General features: G+C 40.0%; 3 protein-coding genes across 6 annotated transcripts; 2 read left to right on the forward strand and 1 right to left on the reverse strand.

Annotated features, from left to right (window-relative positions):
- Window positions 1-643: 643 nt before the first annotated feature.
- LOC137709564 (UDP-glycosyltransferase 708C1-like) lies at window positions 644-2,324 on the reverse strand. Its single transcript, XM_068448643.2, has one exon. It carries the CDS (start codon window positions 2,270-2,272, stop codon window positions 866-868), a length of 1,407 nt encoding a protein of 468 aa, XP_068304744.2. The 5' UTR covers window positions 2,273-2,324; the 3' UTR covers window positions 644-865.
- A 2,733-nt stretch (window positions 2,325-5,057) lies between these two features.
- LOC137708205 (tRNA/rRNA methyltransferase (SpoU) family protein) lies at window positions 5,058-7,744 on the forward strand. Of its 2 annotated transcripts, none has more exons than XM_088688925.1 (6): window positions 5,058-5,303; window positions 5,379-5,862; window positions 6,091-6,229; window positions 6,338-6,399; window positions 6,674-6,780; window positions 7,288-7,744. In XM_088688925.1, the coding sequence occupies exons 1-5, from the start codon at window positions 5,174-5,176 to the stop codon at window positions 6,762-6,764; spliced, it is 906 nt and encodes a 301-aa protein (XP_088545051.1). In that variant the 5' UTR covers window positions 5,058-5,173; the 3' UTR covers window positions 6,765-6,780; window positions 7,288-7,744. The 2 variants fall into 2 exon arrangements, with proteins under 2 accessions (XP_088545051.1, XP_068303326.1); XM_068447225.2 differs by having other exon boundaries at window positions 5,059-5,303; window positions 6,642-6,780.
- A 2,704-nt stretch (window positions 7,745-10,448) lies between these two features.
- LOC137749283 (phenolic glucoside malonyltransferase 2-like) lies at window positions 10,449-17,565 on the forward strand. Of its 3 annotated transcripts, XM_088688923.1 has the most exons (4): window positions 10,449-10,514; window positions 10,620-11,256; window positions 13,422-13,425; window positions 16,821-17,565. In XM_088688923.1, exons 1-4 carry the CDS (start codon window positions 10,461-10,463, stop codon window positions 17,563-17,565), a joined length of 1,440 nt encoding a protein of 479 aa, XP_088545049.1. In that variant the 5' UTR covers window positions 10,449-10,460. The 3 variants fall into 3 exon arrangements, with proteins under 3 accessions (XP_088545049.1, XP_088545048.1, XP_088545047.1); XM_088688922.1 differs by lacking the exon at window positions 13,422-13,425 and having other exon boundaries at window positions 10,461-10,538; window positions 10,620-11,266; XM_088688921.1 differs by lacking the exon at window positions 13,422-13,425 and having other exon boundaries at window positions 10,461-11,249; window positions 16,813-17,565.
- Window positions 17,566-22,596: the final 5,031 nt, after the last annotated feature.

Here is a 22,596-nt window from a genome sequence, read left to right on the forward strand (position 1 = left end):
TCCTGTGATGTAAGTGCATATAAACGTCCTGAAATAGGTGATGTGTTGGTAATGCATTAAAAAATAAGGTGATCAAATTTGGGATCAAATGCATATTGTGCATGAAAGACTTGAGTTGAGGCAATTGTTTCTTAGTAACTAATTGGAGCTCCTCGAAAGCAAGTTGAGCGGCTTATTATAACACATATATAGTTGTGAGCCCTTTACTCCGGTCGATATATCCTCACAACATACATTACCCGCGGAGAATTGGTCGTTCCCAACTGCACACCACCTGCACCAAATGCGATACTGCCAACATGTTCAAAATTACCAAGTTTATGCAACTATTTTCTTAACTTCCCTAAAACCACCCAGGCCAACGATTGAAAATGAACCACCTCTTGATTCCAACTACCGTACAATCCCTTCACAGTGGTTAGGATTCCAACATTAGCATCAATTAGTATAGCTATTGACCATATAAACATGAAAACGTTAAGTTTGTCTGGCTATGTCAGCTTTGAAATGATCACCGAAAAAGACCAGAACTTTTCTGTTCGTATTATACAAGAAATGGGGATGGTGAGTCTTGAGATGCACTTTTAAGTTTGTATGGCAATTCTTTATGCTCTTATTACTCATTTGGGCTTCACAATTATCATGAACAAATTCGTCACACCAACTATGTGACAAAAGCATAATTAATTTTCACTAATTGTTTACATAATATCAATTTACAAAGAAAATTATGATTTTGATTATTTAAAAGGGCAGTGACAAATCGACAATATGTTCCATATCCCGACTACAACATATTATATCGAATTTGAGATTGAAAAGTTACATGAAACTTCAACTTAAGCACATAAATTTCAAAGATACATTAGTTCTTCTGCGTCAAATATTCCAAAACTTCATTGAACACCTTCTGAGATTTCCCACCAGTGGCAGTAGCCTCCTTAGCATCTTCCCCTACCTTCCTAGCCAAACCCCTCAGCTTCTTATCCTCCATCAACTCCACGATCTTCCTCCCTATCTCTTCCCCACCCACCACCACCCCTCCAACCCCCCAACCCCAACTCCTCTCCCATATTCCCAACCCTGCCTTCTCCACCACCTCCGCGTTCACGCTCTGATCCCCATGCTGCGGCCAGGCCAGCACGGGTACCCCTTTTTGCGCCGCCTCCATAACCGAATTCCACCCGCAGTGATTCACAAACCCGCCAATAGCCGCGTGCTCGAGAATGTCCTGCTGGCTCACCCACCCCTTCACTACTACTCCTCTGCTTTTTGTCCTGTCCAAAAACGGCTCCCCAAGCAGGCTTTTCAGATCTTCCTTGTCCTCTTTGTCGACCTTACTTGTTTTGAGCACCCACAAAAACCTATATCCACTCCTCTCCAACCCATCTGAGAGCTCTTTAATCTGCTCATTCGACATGGCTGTTCTGCTTCCGAAACTCACGTAAACTACTGACTCTGCCGGCTGGCTGTCTAGCCATGACAGATAGTCTCCGTCTTCGTCCTGCTCTTTCTTGGCCTCGAAGGTATCTAACGGTCCGATCGGAAGAATCGGTGGGAGATTTTCTAAAACCATTCCACTGTTTATAGCTGCTAGAGTTTCCGGTTCAAAATCTTCGAAAGTGTTCATTAGGATCCCTTTGGATTTGGACAAAGCTCGAGAATTTGTGGCGATTATTGATGTGAAAAGATGATAAGGGTTTTTAAATGGAGGAGGAATGCTTCCAATAGGCAATGGAGTGATTCCGGGGACGTTGACTTCTTTGAGATCGCTTGCAAAACAGGAAGGGTTCGATAGAAGGGTTGGGAGGTAGGCCATGAGGCAGGAAAATCTACATGAGGTGGTAAAGATGCTGTAGTTGGGGACGCCGAGGTCGGCGGCGACTGAGGCAATACTAGAAGCCACTGCAAAGTCGGAAAATATAGCTGAGACAGGCGGGGATGAAGCGGCAAGCGAAGGGTAGAGAAGGTGGACGGAGCGGGTGGTGGCTTCGAATTGGAGGAAGAATGGATCGTCGGTGGTGGGATTCGGGGAGGAAATGACTTGGAACTCAATGTGGTTGACTTTTGGATGTTGGGATAGGAAGAAAGAAATGTGGGCGGACTCCGCGGCGGAGACAGAAGGGCAAGCGGTGATCAGGCTGACGGTGCAGTTCCGAGAGGAGAGCATGGCGGCGACGCGGAGGAAGGGGGTCAAGTGCCCCATTCCGGCACTAGGCAATAGGGCTATGTGAGGAGGAGGAGGAGGAGGAGGAGCTGCGGTGTTTGACATTGTGGTGGGAAAGAAGTAAAGATGCCAGAAGAGTCAGAAGAGTAGATTGACAATGAATACTTACATGTATCAGTAGCGTTCTTATTTAATAATAGTCACCATTTGGAAAATGAGTAGATTGGTAATCACATGTTTGACCAAACCTTCCCCACAAAATCCAAGGATTTGGATTTACGGAATAGGATTCTCTTTTTTTTTTTTTTTTTTTTTTTTTATTTGAACGGTCACGATTAAATCACGTCAACATCTTGTATTGACTTCTTTATAAAGAGAGAGAAACATAAAGCAGAAAGTGTGATAAGATGAGAGGGAAGGAGATGAAAATAGGACGGGAGAAAATCCTAATCCGGTTTTGTCAATTATAATGACTTTAGGTGATGGAATGCTTCAATTTCTTCAACAATGCTTTATTTTAAACTAATCTAATGTATAGAAAGAGAGATCGAACTTGAGTATAAAGATGCTTATTTACTGTCTTACTTAACCGATTTAATGTACATTTGCAACCTATAGCTCTTTCTTTGATACTATATAAACATATAACACACATCTACTACCTCCCTCGGTGTCAACATGTAGAAAATTATTCAGAAGAAATTTTTACATATAACGAGGTGTCTCTTTCGTAATGTGACACATCTCATAAGCATATACTTACAAATTAATGATTATGTACATCAATGCTTTATTTTATACTAGTCTAATGTATAGAAAGAGAGATCGAACTCGGGTATAAAGAGACGTATTTATTGTCTTACCTAACCGACTTAATAGACATTTGCGACCTATAGCTCTTTATTTGATATTAGGGTAAACCTCTATTTACAGCCTTATGTTTCATGATTTTCAACATTTATTACATCAAATTTTTTTCGTTCCAGAGTCGTACCTAAAATCTGTCGTTAATTAATGACGCGACGCCTATGTGGATAATAACTGGGCACTACGTGTCCCATTAAGGGGTCCATGTGGATTTTTTTTTTCTTATGAGAAGGGGTTAAAAAAAATTCAAAAAAAAAAAAAAAAACATGTCTTCTACCTCCCCCAACCCCCCGCCCCCTCTCCCTCCCTCATCCTCCCGCACACTCTCCCTCCCTTCTCTCTTCTGCAACCTGCACCCCTTCCCTCCCTTCTCTCTTCTAAAACTGCATCATCCCAAACCCCAAACCCCTCCTCCTAAAGCCATCTCAATCTTCATCTCCAAAATCCAGAAAAAATCAACAACCCTATAAAAATCGAGCTAAAACTTTCAAAACCCATATCAAATCTTAGCCCCAAATACCCCCTAAACCATGAAAAATCTCAACTTTTTTTTTTTTACTAAAACCAAAAGTTTATGCATTCCTCCTAAACCCATACCTCTCCGTTCCCTACCTCAACCCCGACCCCCTCCTTCCCTTTTCTCCTCTCTTTCTCTACCGACGTCATTGTTCCTCCCCTCTCTTGTTTCTTTGCTCTAGATCCTTGACAATCTTGCAGGTCTAACCCTAATCTCACACCATTGAAGGCCCAGAACCACACGAATCCAAGAGAGAGAAAGCGGGAAAAAAAAATGTTTGGAGAGAGAAAGTTAGCGTTTCTTTTTAGAGAGAGAAAGTGAGTGAGAGAGACGCAGGAGCCCTACATCCTGAATCCCATTTCTTAGACTTCTTGAGTGACGTTGGAGCCGGTAATGGAGACGTAAACATAGTCGATGAGCTCTTCCCACAGCTGGTCGGAGCCGCTGAAGATTCAAGTAGCGACAATGGCGATGATTTTGGTCAGAATTTGAGACATGGGTTGTCCGGTCTTGGGTCGAAAACTAGACAAGAGTGGGGATTTGAGGTCGTTGAGGGTCATGAGGGAGATTTGGGGAACGGCGGAGTCGGTGAGTTAATTGTGGAGGAGTTTCGGTGATTTGCTAGAGCGAGGGGACAACGGCGATGCTGATTGAGGAGTGGGGGGAGAGATACTTGGAGTTGAGTGAGGAGAGAAGGGAGGGAGAGGGTCGTCAGGTAAGCAGGGCGGAGCAGAGAGGGAGAATAGAAAAGAGAGGTTGGTCGCTGGATTGGGTGGGGAAGAAGAAACAGATAGATGAACTCATATTGGTTTTTTAGGTTTAGGTTTGGTTGTTTAATTTTTAAAATTTAAAATTATAAATTGTTTTTTTTTTTTAATTTTTAATATTCCATGTGGACCCTTGATGATATGTCACGCCGAGTTATTGTCTACATAGATGTCACGTCATCAGTTAACATCAAACTTAACATTTGACTGACATATGTATAAGATTGTCCCAAAATTTACACTTTAGATATGACTTTAAAACAAAAAAAATTAATATACTAAATATTGAAAATCATAAAACATAAAAGTAGTAAACAAAGATTTACCTTGATATTATATGAACTTACAAAGCACATCTACCAACCCACATGGTGTCAATAGATAAAAAATTATACGGAAGAAATTTTTACATATGACGAGATGTCTCTTGACGTGACACAAAAAGAGACATAAATTAATTTTGTGGACTCTCAGTGTACTGGGAGTTGTTTAGTAGTCTATGATTAATTAATGTCAAGTGGGTATTTATTATTACTAAAGGTTATAATAGGTTACTGTGCATCATTGACTAAATCAATCACGACCCTATCAAAAGCAAAAATAAAACGACAAGGACCCGACCCAGGTTAACGTAATCGGGTTCTACAAATGAGCCCAGTGGGCCCTGGCGGTGGCTGAAACCAAGGCCCAAACCGTCTGTACTATACTTGGTATAAACGACGTCGTATCGATAAAGATCTATCATCGAAACGCTATCCGAAACGAGAAAAAAACGCCTACAGCTCCCCGGGCGCTGCTGAGCCTCTCACTCTCCGTCGTCCGCCGCCTTGGCGCCAAAATTACTGCAAAAAAAAAATGAGCGCCTGCAAAACCCTATTCCGTACATCTCTCTCCTCAGTCACCTCCACCCTCCGAACCAATCGACCCACCGTCTCTCTCCTCCACTCCCCCTCCCTCCGCTTCTCTCCGCTTCCTCCCAACCAAGGTACTCTCTTTCTCTCTCCCTCGGCACTCATACGCACATTTCTAACTCAATTTTGTGATTTGAATTTGAAATTAGCGCTCAGGCTTGCTCCGTACAATGTTCCTTCGCGTCCGTACGCTTCAATTTCATCCGAAGCAGCCGCCGCAGATTTCACAGACGAAGCTCACTCCGCGGACTCAACCCTAGAACCACCGGAGAACCCGACGCAGGACACCGTGGAGGAGCTTCTGAGGAAGAAAAACGACGTCGCGCGCCTCATGAAAATGGAACGCCGCCACGAGTCCGCGCACCAAATCGGCGGTCGGTGGTTCCCTTATCTCGACAAGTTCAGCTGCGGTGAAGGTGCTGTTCTCAACAGCGGTGAGGTGCTTGAAGCGGTGGATCCGTACATAATGGATGTGAGGAAGGAGAAGTTTAGGAAAGTGGTGAAGAATCGGAGCTACGGGGTGTGTCTGGTGGTTGAAGGATTGGGAGATTTCGGCAATGTATCGGCGGCGTTTCGGTCTGCGGATGCACTCGGGTTTCAGTCGGTTCATGTGGTATCCTGCGACTCCAAAAGGTGCAACGGCATTTGAGGTGAAAGGGGTCTGGTTTTAGCTTAAAATTTTGAAAAAAAAAACCAGAAAGAAGATTTCTTTTTTTCTAAATTGTTTGTTGGTATGTGGTTTTTTAGTGAATTGGTAATCAGGGTTGGCTTTGTTTAATTTGTATTGGTAAGTTTAATTGAAGTTGTCCGGTTCTTAGTAGTCGAATTAACTTTGTTAACCTCAGCTTGATCTTGTTTCAGATATAGAGACAATCGCCATGTCAGTATGGGAGCGGAGAAATGGTTGGACATTGAAATTTGGAACTCTACTGCTGAGTGCTTTGAAGTTCTAAAATCGCGAGGGTATCGAATTGCCACAACGCATTTGGGAACGGATGCGGTAATTATCCACTTTCTTCTGCTGTTTATTTTGTTTGTTTTGAAAAGATGTTCCACAGTTTTAATCTCAAGCATGTATCTGAGTTATTCTTCCATTTTGTATTTTAAGGTGTCTATATACGACATGGATTGGTCTTGCCCAACTGCGATTGTAGTCGGAAATGAAAATAGGTATAACACGTTTTCCTATTTAGTGATCATTATATTTTTCGATATCATCCAAGCGGGTTCTTTGTTCATTTTTAAGCTGATACACTTTTGTGTCTCTGTGATCAATATCAAATTTTTGGATATACTTGTACATCTGATGAAGGATTTAGAAATTCAACCAAGAAAAAGTTAATAACATCAAGAAAATTACATCTTAGATATGTTCTTCCTCGATGTTAATTTGAGTGCAATGTCTAATTTAGGGGAATAAGTGATGAGGCCCTGGCTTTGTCAGATTTGCATTGCAGTATTCCGATGAAAGGCATGGTCGACTCTTTCAATGTTTCAGTTGCTGCAGGCCTTCTCATGCACCATGCAGTTTGTGATAGAACATCTCGCCTGGTAACAACTCTACCGTTATTCTTTCTGTACTGAATAAGGCATCCACTCCTGTTATCGTTTTTCTTTTTATTCGGAAATTTGCATTCATGACTAGTTTATTCATGTTCATTGCTTGGATTTTTATAATGGAAAAGGCATTGACAATAAATTACAAGAAAATCATAAAACCCTACATTTTATGCCGGCTATTGATGTCGTTTTGGAAATTCATTCTGAACTTTATATATGTGCAATTGAACTTCCATTTTGCATGGCATTATGTTAAGCCAGAATCAGTTTTCAACCCTCTTTTCTTCCCTCATTCTTCTACAATCATGTGTCTATGGGTCAAGACTACAGCAGCATTCATGTCAAAGTTTGTATCAAGCACTAGATAATTGCAACTCAATTTCACTATCTTGTGACGTTCTTTTTTTCACAAAAGCAATAGTAATCATACAAAGCAGTTGTGTGCTTACTGAAGTTTCAAGCATTAGATGTTAATAACTGTTGCACACAAATATACAGGGTAGCCATGGGGATCTGACATTTGAAGAGAGCCAAATTCTACTCGCTGAATTCTCTCTGCGGCATAGCAAGAGTTCAATCAGCATTGCACGTGAGTATGTAAAGCGGAAGGCATCTCTGCTCACGTCAAAGATTTGAGAGACCCTTTTCTGATTTTTGATTGCCCGGATGATGTTAAACAAACGTGTTCTCCAAATTTCTTATGAGAAAGCAATCACCAAAAGGAGCAGAAGATAACAAGAATTCTCTGAAGCCAACCAAGAGGACAAAGTGGCCATGTCCGATTGAAAGCAAAGCTTGGTGCGACATCACATGCAGTGTAGAGAGGGCAGCATGAGAGCTTACCTCGGTAACCAAGCATGTTCGGGCCAAGAATTGTCATTTGGTTGTCTATTCTCTCAATGATTCTTTACTTTCTAGTGATAGGACAGCTTGAATCAATGAAATTAATTACCTAGTCGTTCTTCTCCCGTTTTTTCTTTATGGTCAAACAAGATTACTTTAATTAATAACTAGTACAAGGTTCAAAAAGAGTCAGGTAAACAACAACAAATAAAGTAAAAGGCTCAAACAAAATGAGAGCAGCACACAACGAGAGGCTCACATAAGTTGTAAAAAACAAACAACCAAAAACCCTAATCTCAATTAGCGTAAACCAGACCGTTGTAGTTATCACGTCTTCGGAGGAAGTCAAACTCTGAACCAAGAGGGTAGACACTAGATCTAAATCTCTTTAACGAATCCTTGCAAATATATACAAAGTATCTTGTGGGTAGAAAGTGAGGCTAAGGGGTATGTAAATCGTGATGGAGGTTGTAGAACACTTGACCCCGATTGAGATCCGACATGTCGGTTGGGGGAGGGGAAGTGTATATGATATTCAATTTCTGAACAGAGCCAACCGATCCGAGCATGATGGAGCGGGGATGGAATATCACGTCTAAGGAGGAGGGAGGAAGGTAAAGTAAATGACATAAAGCAGTACAAGCGGGGGAGGGGAAGTGTATATAATATTTAATTTCTGAACAGAACCTACCAATCCGAGCATGATGGGGCGGGGATGGAATATCACGTCTAAGGAGGAGATAGAGGAAGAAAAAAGTAAATGACAGAAAGCAGTACAAATGGGCAAAAAACGTCAAATAAGCCCAAATATGAACGTCAAATAAGCCCAAATATGAAACAAGCTCAAGAGATAGTTTAAAAAAAACAAAAAAAAAAAAAAAAAAAAAAAGGAAGACGACTGGACTGGTGGGGGAAGCAGAGGAGGTGGGATGCTGTGAGGGGGAATGGGTAGGGAGAAAAGAGAGAGAGGGCAAAGGAGAGTCGGGTATTTCAGAACATGAGACCATCTCGTCATCACCTGATTGTATTCATGTCCAAAGAGTGTTCACATTAAAAACACATGGCCTTTTTTATCACACATCAACGGAGCAAGAGCAAGATCAAGTTACCATTTAGCAATTTCTTGTTTTCTTTTATTGTTTATTAAAAGGTAAAATGAGAAAAGCCTAATGTCAAATATCACTCTTTTATTTTGTTGTTTGAGTTTTTGGGAAAAAATCATCTCCGGATCCCAACCTTCCAGATCCTGCGGATCTCCGTCTTTCGTATAAAATCATGCGGTTGTGATCTGTCTTCCTCTTTAACTTTCTCACTCTCTCATTCTCCTCAACATCGTTGCCTTCTTATACCCCGACGATCGACGAAGCTGAATCGCAGACAAAGAAAGAAGAAGAAGAAGAAAATGGAGGAGTGAAGGTCGGGGAAAGATGCAGTGGGAATTGGGGTGGGAGGGGAAGGGGAAGGTGAGTGCTGGTACAGGGAGGTCAGCGAGATCCGGATGGTTAGGATCCTTGGGATCTGAAAAGGATCTCTTTCCTGAGGTTTTCAATGACAATTTTTTTATTTTTAATTTAAGAAGTGGGTCCTAGTTTGTACTAAAGTCTTCTGCCATTTGAGTTTTTCATGACGAGATAGTACACTTGTCCATTCTCTTAGGGAAAATTTTAGAGATTTTTAAAGGAAAATTAATAGGAAAGGTTTGAAAATTTTGAGTTTTAACGATAATGATAAAATAAAAGGTAAAATAAATAGTAACAAGATTAAATTTTTAATGTAAAAATATGATTTTTCGTTAAATTGAACAGTACCATAAACTTTTCGTTAAAACTCTCATCTTTTAATTGTGTCTTTTTTATTATATATGGTGCGATTATAAATTAATTTGAATTTTTTAAATTTAAAATTAAACACATAAAAACTGATCCACGATATACGATAAAATGAATATAATTAAAAAAATTCTCGGATCCTCATAAACATGATCCGATTGTTATATTTTTAATGAATTGGTCCAGCTTGTAATGAAGTCTGCTATTTGAATTTTATTTTTTTTTATTTTTTTTGTCAAACCTGCAATTTGAGTTTTTTTTTTTCTTCGACATTTTTATTTTATTTTTCTACTTTTTAATGAAGTGGGCTCCGGCTTGTATTGAAGAATAAATGAAAATAAAACCCAATTGGGTTTGGTCTAGTGGATAAAAGCTGGCTATGCCACAAGTTGGGCGGTTTTTTTAGTACCATCTTTAGGAATGTCAGGGGTTCGATCATCCGTTTGTAAAGGAACCTTTTGAAGAGAGTTTTCCATAAAAACAGCGATCCGGCTCGAAGTGATAACCCACTACTACCATTTTTTTTAGCAAAAAAAAGAAGGAATGAAAATGGAATGTGTCTAGCGAGTTCGGCTAGTAATTTTCGAAGATTTTTTGTAAAGTGAAACTCTTGATGGATGAAAAATTAACGAGCATAGGTAGTTGCTTCCTTTATTTTCTAGTTGTATTCATAATTTTCTATATATATATATATATATATATATATATATATATATATATTAATCGATATTGTCTTGGAACCAATGAAGGCAGCATCCCTAGGGACTTTTGCTTTGACGTAAATTTTGGATGAACAAGTGAATTAAATATGTTTAATCAAGTGATTAGGCACGTAAATTTTGGATGAACCAATGAATTAAATATGTTTGATCATGTCATTACGCAATGTCAAACTTGATACATAGGGTTATCAAGTCCCCAATCTAACCATCATCACATAAACACTTCATTAATTAAAATCTTCTTCATTTTATATCCAAACTCTGATCCAATAATCCAATGGCATTGAAATTCATTCAAGTTTGCAGGGTAGCTCCACAACCAGGCTCGTCGGCCGCCTTGGCCATCCCAGCTCAAGTTGAGAAACTTACGTACGATGTAGATGCCGTTACGTCAGAAGCAATATCTCAAGTCAATCACACTCTACCGGCTCAAGAGGACTTGTCTCTTCCTCTAACCTTCATAGACCTCGTATGGCTAAGGTATCCACCCTTCCATCGCCTTTTCTTCTATGACATATTGCCTTGCTCTTCCCCGGCAGATACCCTACTCTTCTTTCATTCAATAATTATTCCAAAACTCAAAACCTCTCTCTCTATCGCCCTCCAACATTTTCTACCTCTAGCCGGAAACATCACTTGGCCCGAAAGCTCCCCCAAACCCACCCTAAATTATGTCAAAGGCGACACCGTTTCCCTCACAGTAGCCGAATCTGATGCCGATTTCCACCATCTCTCAAGCAATGACTTTAACATTGATGCCAAAGAATACCACCCTCTTGTACCCCAACTGGCGAAATCTCACGAAAAAGCCGCCGTGATGGTGTTTCAAATCACCGTCTTTCCCAACAGCCGCGGCTTTTCCATTGGAATATCCATGCACCATGCAGTTGTTGACGGCAAGACTCTCTTCATGTTTCTGAAATCATGGACCCACATATGCAAACATGTTCATAAATCTGATGACATTGTTTTGCCTGATCAGCTCAAACCATTTTACGACAGACGGGGTCTGAAAGACCCCATCTGTCTCCAACTGGAAGAGATTTACTTGAATCAGTTTCTGAACATGGACTGTTGGATTATGTGGCCAAGTGGCCATATCTTTAGAATAAACAAACCAAAAAGAAGACAACACATTCCTTGTTTTGGGGAGGAAAATGGGAAAAGATGTTTTGTTGTCTTCACCACCCGTGGGTGTTGGTTCAAAGAAAGAGAGAAGTTGCTTTTAATAATGAGAGCTCATTCATTTTCGGTTTAGAAGAGAAGAAAGAGGAGAGAAAAGAGAGCTTTTCTTCAGAGAGCAAGGGAGAGTTGCAGAGAAAAAAAGGGAGAGTTGCAGAGAGCCTAAAACAGAAGAAGAAAGTTGTTGCTTCAATTGGTTAGTAATCATCCACCAAAGTAGTTGTTGTTGTAATAGCTTTGAGCTATATGTATAGAGAAGAAATTATTCATTATATTTCTTTCTCTATTTGTTTCTTTGGTGTGTGAGAGTTATTGGGTGTATTGGGCTTTTGGGTTGTGAGATCACCAACACTTTGTAAACTCCCATTTGGTTGATAGTGGATTATTGGGTGAGCTCCTACTGCTCCGAGGACGTACTCCAGTTACACTGACTGTGGAGGAACCTCGTTAAAATCTTTGTGTCTTTTATATTTTGTTCTTGCATTTCCATTTGATAAATTTCTTGTGGGCTAGCTTGAGTTGGTTCCAAAAGATTTTGGTGCTATCCTAGCACAACAATTGGTATCAGAGCACTGGTTGCTCTTGGGTACTGTCTAGTTGCCAAAGATGTCAGACGGGCAAGATGAGAATCCTTTTGGAAGCAGCTCCGGGTTTGCAAGAACTACGGTGCAAAATGCAAAGTTCGAAGTGGAAAAGTTTGATGGCACAAACAACTTCGGGATGTGGCAATGTGAGGTTAAAGATGTGTTGGCTCAACAAGATCTTCTTGCCGCCTTGGGAGAGAAGCCTGAAGCTATGTCGAAGCCGGAATGGGAGAAATTAAATTTGTGGGCTTGCTCTTCAATTCGGTTGTGCCTTGCAAAAACTCAGAAGTATTTTGTGATGCGGGAGACTTTGGCAAGTGTGTTGTGGCAAAAATTGGAAGACAAGTATATGACGAAGAGTGCAGAGAACCGGCTACACTTGAAGAAAAAGCTCTACCGCTTCCAATACAAAGAAGGTACAAAAATGATTAGACACCTTGATGCTTTTAATAAGTTGATTGCCGACTTGTTAAATTTAGATGAGGATATTAAGGATGAAGATAAGGCCTTAATATTGTTGAATTCCTTGCCGGACTCTTATGAGCATTTTGTTACCACTATTATGCATGGTAAAGAAACTGTGAAATTTGAAGATGTGTCAAATGCCTTGATGAATTATGAAATGAGGCATAGAGATAAAAATCATGATAGTACCTCTGAAGCTTTATTTGTTAGAGGTAGATCATCGGAGAGGAGATCCTCTTCTAGCAGGAAAAAATCACAGTCTCGACCTAGAGGAAACTCTAAAGGTAGAAAACCTTTGGAAAGGGATGAATGTGCCTTTTGTCGTAATAAGGGCCATTGGAAGAAAGATTGTCCTAGATTGAAGACCAAAGGCAAAGAAAGTTCTGAAGCTAATGTTGCTGAGGTTGAAACAGATTTTTCTGATTTTGCTTTAACCACTTCCTCATCATTTGATTGTGCTACTAAGTGGGTGTTGGATACGGGTTGTACTCATCATATGACTCCTCACAAGGATTGGTTTTCAAGCTTGAAAGAGTTTGATGGCGGTGTTGTGTTCATGGGAGATGACAATCCTTGCACAACAAAAGGGATTGGTACAGTTCGTTTGAAGTTGCATGATGGCATGGTTAAAGAGTTGACAGGTGTTCGGTATGTACCGAATTTGAAGAAAAATCTTATTTCTTTGGGAACTTTGGAAGCCAAGGGCTTCAGGTTTCATTCAGATGGGCAGACATTGAAAGTGACTTATGGTGCATTTGTTGTGATGAAAGCTCCTCGATGTGGCCATTTGTATTTATTGCAAGGTAGCACTGTGACAGGTGAAGCGTCTGTAGTCTCAGAAAATATGGGTACATCTTATTTTGATACTACTAGATTGTGGCATATGAGGTTAGGCCATGCTGGTGAGAGAGCTCTACAAGGGCTTGTGAAACAAGGTCTTCTAAAAGGTGCCACGACTTGTAAGCTTGATTTCTGCGAGCATTGTGTCTTGGGAAAACAAACTAGAGTGAAGTTTGGTACTGCTGTACATCAGACGAAGGGCATTCTTGATTATGTGCATTCGGATGTTTGGGGTCCTACAAAGACTCCCTCCTTGAGTGGTAGACATTGGTTCGTGACCTTTGTTGATGATTATTCAAGAAGGTCTTGGGTCTACACTATGAAGCACAAGAGTGAGGTGTTGAGCATTTTCTTGGGTTGGAAGAAAATGGTTGAGAACCAGACTGGGAGAAAGATTAAGATTTTGAGATCGGATAATGGTGGTGAATACACATCCGACCCTTTCTTTAAAGTTTGCAAAGAGGAAGGGATTGTGAGACATTTTAGTGTCCGGGGAACTCCACAACAAAATGGAGTTGCAGAAAGATTGAATCGAACCTTGCTTGAGAAGGTTAGATGCATGTTGTCTCAGTCGGGTTTGAGCAAGTCATTTTGGGCAGAGGCAGTTACTTATGCATGTCACATCATCAACCGATTACCCTCAGCTGCTGTTCAGGGTAAGACGCCAATGGAGGTATGGACTGGAAAACCTTCTACTGATTATGATTATATTCGTATTTTTGGTTCACCTGCTTATTTTCATGTAACTGAAAATAAACTTGATCCTAGAGCCAAAAAGGCTATCTTTCTTGGTTTTAGTAGTGGTGTCAAAGGTTACAGGTTATGGTGCCCGGAGATGAAGAAACTTGTAATCAGCAGAGATGTGACATTTGATGAAGAAAATATGTTCAGAGACTCTGAAAAGAATGTGAAAGATGTCCAACAGGTGGAGCTTGAGAAAGTTGCCTCTAGTACTTCAAATCCTATTTCCGCTGATGTCGAAGCCACTACAAGTGAAGAAGTGGGAGACCATGAGGATGTTGAAGAAGTTGAACTTGAAGATTCTATTCAAGTTGAAGAGCAAGTTTCACCTCAAGAGTCTATTGCCAAGAACAGAGGAAAAAGACAAATTACCAAGCCAGCTCGGTATAGTGACTATGTTGCTTTTGCTCTTCCTATTATCACTGATGAGATTCCATCCAATTTTGAGGAAGCCATTGAGAGTGAGGAAAAGGAGAAGTGGTGCAATGCCATGGGTGACGAGATGAATTCTCTCATGAAAAACAAGACTTGGGAGTTAGCTAAATTGCCTAAGGGTAAGAAAGCTATTGGTTGCAAATGGGTGTATGCCAAGAAGGAAGATGCTGATGAGAAACGCAATGTCAGATTCAAAGCAAGATTAGTTGCTAAAGGGTATGCACAAAAGGAGGGCATTGACTACAATGAAATCTTTTCTCCAGTTGTGAAGCACTCCTCAATTCGCATTATGTTAGCTCTTGTTGCACAATATGATCTTGAACTTGTGCAACTTGATGTGAAGACGGCTTTCCTACATGGTGATTTGAATGAAGAGATTTATATGTGTCAACCGGATGGGTATAAAGTGAAAGGGAAAGAAAATTTGTTTTGCAAATTGAAGAAATCACTTTATGGCTTGAAGCAATCTCCAAGGCAATGGTATTTGAGGTTTGATAAATTTATGAGAGGCCAAAATTATTCTAGAAGTCAATATGATCATTGTGTGTACTTCAAGAAGTTGCAAGATGGGTCTTTCATTTATTTATTGATATATGTTGATGATATGTTGATTGCCTCAAAGAATGTCGAAGAGATTGAGAAATTGAAGAAGCAAATGAAGAATGAGTTCGAGATGAAGGATCTTGGTGAAGCAAAGAAGATCCTTGGCATGGAGATCACTAGAGACAGAGAGAAGGGTTTTGTTTGTTTGAATCAAAGACAATACCTTGAGAAGTTGATTCGGAAGTTTGGAGTTCATGATTCAACTAAACCGGTTAGTACCCCTTTGGCTCCTCATTTTAAATTGAGTTCTCTACAATGTCCTAAAACTGATCAAGAGAAGCTACAAATGAAAAATATACCATATGCAAATTTGGTTGGTAGTTTGATGTATGCAATGGTATGCTCTAGACCGGATATTGCTCATGCAGTTGGCATGGTGAGTCGATATATGCATAATCCTGGTAAAGAGCATTGGAATGCAGCTAAGTGGATATTGAGGTATCTCCATGGTACTCGAGATGTTGGTTTATGCTTTGAGAGGGATGACTCTGGTATTGGTCATTTTGCTGTTGGTTATGTTGATTCAGATTATGCAGGTGATCTGGATGGAAGGAAGTCTACTACAGGCTATGTATTTACTATGGCTAAAGGGCCAGTTTGTTGGAGGTCCATTTTGCAGTCGTCTGTTGCCTTGTCTACTACAGAGGCTGAATATATGGCAGTTGCTGAAGCTATAAAGGAGGCCATTTGGATACATGGGCTGATTAGAGATTTGGGGGTTGATCAGAAGCAGGTGGAGGTGCATTGTGATAGTCAGAGTGCCATTTATTTGGCTAAGTATCAGGTTCATCATGCGAGGACCAAGCACATAGATGTGCGTTATCACTTTGTTCGTGAAGTAGTTGGTGAAGGGGAGATCATTCTCCAGAAGATTCCAACTAAAGACAACCCCGCTGATATGTTGACTAAGGTTGTTGGTGTAGCCAAGTTTGTTCATTGCTTGAACTTGGCTCACATTTTGCCTATATAAAGAAGGCGTTGAGCAGTAGGAGTTTTGGATCATTTGGCTTGACATTAGTTGTTCTCTTGCTAGTGATTGGGAGTGTTTTTTTTTGTGTTGATTGTGTTGGTTGGTTTATCATGGCGTTTTCGGAACTTGGCCAAGGTGGAGATTGTTGGATTATGTGGCCAAGTGGCCATATCTTTAGAATAAACAAACCAAAAAGAAGACAACACATTCCTTGTTTTGGGGAGGAAAATGGGAAAAGATGTTTTGTTGTCTTCACCACCCGTGGGTGTTGGTTCAAAGAAAGAGAGAAGTTGCTTTTAATAATGAGAGCTCATTCATTTTCGGTTTAGAAGAGAAGAAAGAGGAGAGAAAAGAGAGCTTTTCTTCAGAGAGCAAGGGAGAGTTGCAGAGAAAAAAAGGGAGAGTTGCAGAGAGCCTAAAACAGAAGAAGAAAGTTGTTGCTTCAATTGGTTAGTAATCATCCACCAAAGTAGTTGTTGTTGTAATAGCTTTGAGCTATATGTATAGAGAAGAAATTATTCATTATATTTCTTTCTCTATTTGTTTCTTTGGTGTGTGAGAGTTATTGGGTGTATTGGGCTTTTGGGTTGTGAGATCACCAACACTTTGTAAACTCCCATTTGGTTGATAGTGGATTATTGGGTGAGCTCCTACTGCTCCGAGGACGTACTCCAGTTACACTGACTGTGGAGGAACCTCGTTAAAATCTTTGTGTCTTTTATATTTTGTTCTTGCATTTCCATTTGATAAATTTCTTGTGGGCTAGCTTGAGTTGGTTCCAAAAGATTTTGGTGCTATCCTAGCACAACATGGACAGACGACAAAATAATCGAAGCTTGATGGTTGCAGCCCGCTATGAATCTCTAGTGATATCAAATTCAACTCGGGGCAACTTCGAATTCACGAGCGCAAAGATTCAAGCTTTACGGAAATGGGTCAGGACCAGGAAACAACAGGAAGGAGATGATGGATCCGTTCATTTGTCGACATTTTCTCTAACGTGTGCCTACACATGGGTTTGCTTACTAAAAGCAGAGAAAGAAGAGCAAGAAGAAGTAAACGGGGGCCAAATAATACCTATGGCATTTAGCGTGGACTGCCGGTCGCGCTTAACCCCTCCTTTGCCTGGAAACTATTTTGGAAACTGTGTAACGGGCTCTGTAGCACTTGCAGAAAGAAAGGGACTTCTAGGAGAAGACGGGTTGGTTGTAGCGGTAAATGCGATTAGTGAAGCCATTAAGGGTTTGGATGGCGGGACTTTGACGAATGGCGCGGAGAATTTGGTTTCCATATTTTACCCTTCTGATGAACAGACTAGTAGTGGTGCTGGTCATCGGAGAGTATTTACGACCGCTGGATCGCATCGGTTTGACATGTACGATACTGATTTTGGATGGGGAAGGCCAAGGAGCACCGAAGTAGTTCGGATACATACAATCGGAATAATCACTTTTGCAGATGGCAAGAATGGTGGCGGAGCTGTTGACATCGGGTTGGTTTTGAAAAAACATCATATGGAGGCTTTTGCTTCACTATTTGCTAAAGGTCTTGAAACCCTTTGAAGTTTGAAGTCTCATTTTATATGTATTCTGGTCAGCTGAAAAATTGTATGCTTTATGATTAATCTTGTGATGTTTTCTGGAGCAGGAAGCTCTATGTTTCTCGGACGAATTGGTATAAATAATGTTGCATAAAAAAATTTCGGAAGACTTTGCACTTTGCACAAAACCAAGGGCAGTGGTCTTTACTTCCTTTAGTACTAGTACTGCGTTCAGTGGGGCGCGAGTGAAACTTAGTCCCCCTTGGTCTATTTATTCTTAGTCCAGACAGCACCAAACACTCTTGACGTGAGATCGTCTGGGGTTTGGAGGGCAGCTGCTTGTGATATGAGCTCCCTTCTATTAAGAAAAAAAAATAAAATAAAATCTTAGTGTCACCACCATGCATAGGGAGTTACATGACCTACGGGAAGGCCGTCTCTATAGGGAGTTACATGACCTACAGGAAGGCCGTCTCTGCTATCCACCGGCGGCCTTCTCACTGGCAGCCGGCCCTAGCGCCAGTCAAAATTAAGGTAAGGTTGTCAGTCGTTACAAGCAATTCACAAACATATTTGGGACCATTGAATTATTTCCACCTCACCTTCTCACCTTTCAAGATGAGTAATAGTTTGTCTACTGGAACATATAATTATGGGTAAATTACATATAATAACCTCAATCTCAAAGTAACCAAAGATTAGGTTCTTGAGATCCACGATCATTGGCCACAGGAAACAATCTCAAAGCTTTCCACACGGAAGGCTTAATGGAAGATAAAGAGACAAAGGGCTCTGAGGTAGCTTTACTTATCTTCTCCTAGACTGCTGCCGATATTATTGTTGAATTGTAATCTTGTCTTGGCCCAAGACAATTGATCCGGCCCATACACAAAGAAAGATCCATGCACATGCTAGAGAGTTCTAGCAAAGTTCAAGTTGGTGGAAGAGTCTAGAAGAATGGTGAGGATTCCACCAACATGCAAGATTAGTGTAGATAATTCTAGCTTAGGAAGATAGTGGAATTATCTAGATATCTCTAGCATGATGTTTCCATGCTTCTCCAAGGTTCCATCCATGCCTATAAAAGGAGAAGGCATCCACACCATTTGTATCAATTAAGAAGAAAGTAACAACCAAGAGAGCAAGTAGTGAGAAGTGAGAGTGCCAAGTGAGAAGTGAGAGTGTTTGAGTGTTTCCTCTTGTACTAAGTTCATGAGTGAATAAAAATCTTGTGTAATACTTTGAGTATTCTTTATTTCTATTGCCTATCAATTCCGCTGCATTACATTCTTCTTTGTAAGATAAACATCTCCAAAGTACTAAAGTATTTTTAAGGCTCAACAATTATTTCAACATCTCCTGCACTTGCACTTGCACCATTCGGCTGATCGGATCCCATAGCCAACTTTTTCAATTTGTCAAACATTCCGGCTGCAATAACTCCTGCACTTGCACCAATATTCATGAAGAACTCTTTCAATTTGTTAAACACCTGAAGAAGCTGTTCACGTGCTTCATGATACAAACTTTTCAAAACATCTGCAATTTCACGGTACGACTTTGTTACTGCAATCACAAGGCAAATGCTACATGCTGCGATGGCGAACCACCCCAAAGCTGGAACAATTCTAAGGTTATGGCAAGTGTTCCTGACGAGAGGCTAATTTTATCCATGAACTCAGACAAATCTGGATTTTTACGAGCATGGAGTATCTTGACTGCCAATGAACCGAGGTAAACCATGAGAACAACCAGAAACGCCACTAACGTGTCGTATTCCGTGGAAAACAGAGATACTGCAGCTCCAGCTCCGTACCTAAGCTGGATAAACCTGGCTAGAACGGTGATGGCAGAGAAAATACACCAGTGCAATTCCTTTGAAGAACTTTGACGATAATGTTCCTCAGCCTCGCTTCTGCTATATTATAAATATATGGTTAGAAAATTATATTGAAATCAGTTCATCTTCTTAATTATTATTTAAGGACATCTCTGGAGATTGTTTTTGATCATTTATAATCATCAAAAATAAATAAATTGTTCTGATTTTGAAATTTATACGGTGTTAAATATGTTAATTGCAAGTATTTTCCTAATAGATTGCATGCGAGTATTTTTGTAATCAAAATAGTTGCAGATCCAAAGTTAGAAAAGTTCATAACCACTAAGGCTATTTTGCTAGGAAAACAACCACAAGGTTTTCAACAAAAATACTTGTTCATGACCAAAAGTAACAGTAGTTTCAAGCGTATTTATAAGAGCATCTATGAAGCTAGATAGATTTGTGGCTACTTTCTGCAACAACAACTACAATAAGAGCATCTAAGAAGCTTCCATGGCTGTTGACGTGGTTGTCATCCTATGCCACATGGCCAAACCACTAATTAAAAAATATTTAATATTAACAATTAATATGGAGGAGGAGAAAGATATGGAGGACCCTAGAGCCACCAAAGACTCAAATCCACGGCCCTACCACCTACTTCCAGTTTCTTACTCCACCATTGAAAACCCAAGAACCCTAGAGCCATCAAAGACTCAAATCCACGGCTAAAATCTCCCACATCTATAAGACTACAATGTCACTCAACGCTTCAAGGTTAAAACAATTCAATTTCTTGTCAGTCTTTTTAACTTTGCTTTTGGATTTACAGGTAATTACTTCCAAAATCAAGCAAGCTAGCAGCCCTTCACCTCCACAACCATCCTCCGAGGCCTCTAATTAGGTAATTTTGGTTTTTATTTTTTAGATTATATGTATTTGTCCCTGCCTATTTTATTCTGGGTAATCGTTGGGAATTATTCAAATGATTTATTTGCACATATGGAGGCTTTAATAAGTTGTTTTATTTGGTCTTTCTATTTCAGTTTTTTGTTTGTTATGAACATGCATGTTGGTATTTTTTTCTGGGCTTATTGGTTTTCATGGTGATTGAATGTAAAAAATTTGGAGTTGTTGATACCATTTATTGAAAAGGAAAGTTGTTTGATTTGGCTTTGAATTGCTCTGCATTTGAAAAAGATTGAAAATGGTCTCTATAGGCAAGCAGAATGATTTCCCCCATCATGGATGATTTTTTTTCTTCTTCTAATTAGTGTTAAGCAATGTCTTTTCTGTTTATTGGTGTTATTATTTGGAGTCCTAGAAAACCATGAAAAACTATATAAAGAAGGATTTGAGAAACACATATATCTTTCTCCTATATATATTTTCAGCTGCTCAGTTCTGTTTAAGTATTGGCTTTTACTTCCTTTTAAGTTAGATACCAAATAGTTGAAAGCTTATGTCATGGTTTGATTACTATGACTGTGCACTGATCTTAATGTAGTTCTTCCAACTAGTGACCATATGACTTGCTCAAAATTCATCCAATGTGTTTTTTCTGTTCTTCTATTGGCTGGAGGCCATTACCTCAGGTGAATATTGTTGGTATTCACAAGAGTTTACTAACTCAATACCAAAATATGTGGGTGATAAGTTTACAAACTCTATCACACCTCTCACTTTCACTCTCAATAAAATTGGACTAACAAATGGAGAAGGGATAGGAAATAACAAGCTTCCACGAACCACACTCTCTTGATATATGAAATAAAAGGCAGTTTACAAACTGATGAAAAAAAAACAGAAAACAGAAGCTTACAAGCTTATGAACCTGAGAGAATACAATCAGAAAATGGGATTCGGATGATGCCTAAAGCCTAGCATGAAAGGCCTATTTATACAATCCAAACAGCAAAGAACCACTCAAGTGCTTTAAATAAAAAAATACAACAACACATACAACCATTCAAACAGATCAAATGAACTTAGAACAATCTGGCACACACACATGCAGCGACAGATGGTGATTACCATCTTTACACCCTTTCACATATGCACCAGCTGCTAGACACTTTTACACACATGCTCTGAATCATTCCTTGCTGTCTTTCAACACCTTTCAGCTAGCACATGGAGGAGACTTTGTTCTTTGTAGCTGGAAAGAAACAAACAGCTAGCAGCAACATTTTACAACCTGTTTTGATTTGAATTTCCAACACACCTCCTCAAATCAAAACGCCTTCATTCCTAGCATTTCACGCAGTAGCCGGAATGATTCAATTGGCAATGGCTTTGTGAAGATGTCTGCCACTTGTTCCTTGGTGTGACAGTAGACAAGTTCAATTGTCTTTTGCTTCACATGGTCCCTCAGAAAATGGAACCTGGTATCGATGTGCTTGCTCCTTCCATGTTGGACTGGATTCTTAGCAAGCTTGATGGCTGAAATGTTATCCACATGAATCAAGGTCGATTCTTCTTGTGAATGACACACTGATTTCAACAAATTCCTTAACCAAATTGCCTCACACACGGTTGAGGCTACAGCTACATACTCGGCTTCACATGATGACAAGGCAACGATTGACTGCTTCTTTGAAGTCCACGAGAAAGCTGTTGAACCTAGAAAAAAGGCATAGCCAGTTGTGCTTTTCCTTTCATCTTGGTCGCCTCCCCAATCACTATCCGAATAGCCATATAATTTTGTATCTTCACCAAAATTATAAAATAGACCAAAGTTTAGAGTACCTTTTATGTACCTTAGAATTCTCTTGACAGCAAGCCAATGAGACTCCCTTGGTGTTTCCATGTATCGACTTACAAGTCCAACACCATAAACTATGTCTGGTCTTGTGATTGTGAGGTACCTTAGGCTTCCAACCAAGCTTTTGTACACGGTTGAGTTTACAAACTCACTTTCTCCTTCCTTAGACAGCTTCAATCCAGTTGCAACTGGAGTGTTGACAATATTGCACTTGTCCATATTGAATTTCTCCAATATATCTCTCATGTACTTTTGTTGAGAAATGTAGATACCATCACTTCCTTGCTTCACTTCTATGCCAAGAAAGTATGACATTAATCCATTGTCAGTCATCTCGAATTCACTGAACATGGATTGCTTGAACTCATAGAACATTGCTTCATTGTTTCCTGTAAACAACAAGTCATCTACATAGAGACAAATAATTAAGAACTCCCCTTTTGCACCATTCTTCATGTAAACTGAAT

This window comes from Pyrus communis, chromosome 17 (genome assembly GCF_041283825.1).
Source record: "Pyrus communis isolate YQ-2024b chromosome 17, ASM4128382v1, whole genome shotgun sequence".
In the NCBI taxonomy this organism is placed as follows: Eukaryota; Viridiplantae; Streptophyta; class Magnoliopsida; order Rosales; family Rosaceae; genus Pyrus; species Pyrus communis.

What these genes read in the sequence shown, in the direction of transcription:
- LOC137709564 (XM_068448643.2), bottom strand. Translation starts at nt 2,272, where the DNA reads ATGTCAAACACCGCAGCTCCTCCTCCTCCTCCTCCTCCTCACATAGCC.
- LOC137708205 (XM_068447225.2), top strand. Translation starts at nt 5,174, where the DNA reads ATGAGCGCCTGCAAAACCCTATTCCGTACATCTCTCTCCTCAGTCACC. An exon ending in GTATCCTGCGACTCCAAAAG is followed by an intron (nt 5,863 to 6,090) that starts GTGCAACGGCAT and finishes ATCTTGTTTCAG; the next exon opens with ATATAGAGACAATCGCCATG. An exon ending in GTAGTCGGAAATGAAAATAG is followed by an intron (nt 6,400 to 6,641) that starts GTATAACACGTT and finishes TGTCTAATTTAG; the next exon opens with GGGAATAAGTGATGAGGCCC.
- LOC137749283 (XM_088688921.1), top strand. Translation starts at nt 10,461, where the DNA reads ATGGCATTGAAATTCATTCAAGTTTGCAGGGTAGCTCCACAACCAGGC. An exon ending in ACTTGAATCAGTTTCTGAAC is followed by an intron (nt 11,250 to 16,812) that starts ATGGACTGTTGG and finishes TCCTAGCACAAC; the next exon opens with ATGGACAGACGACAAAATAA.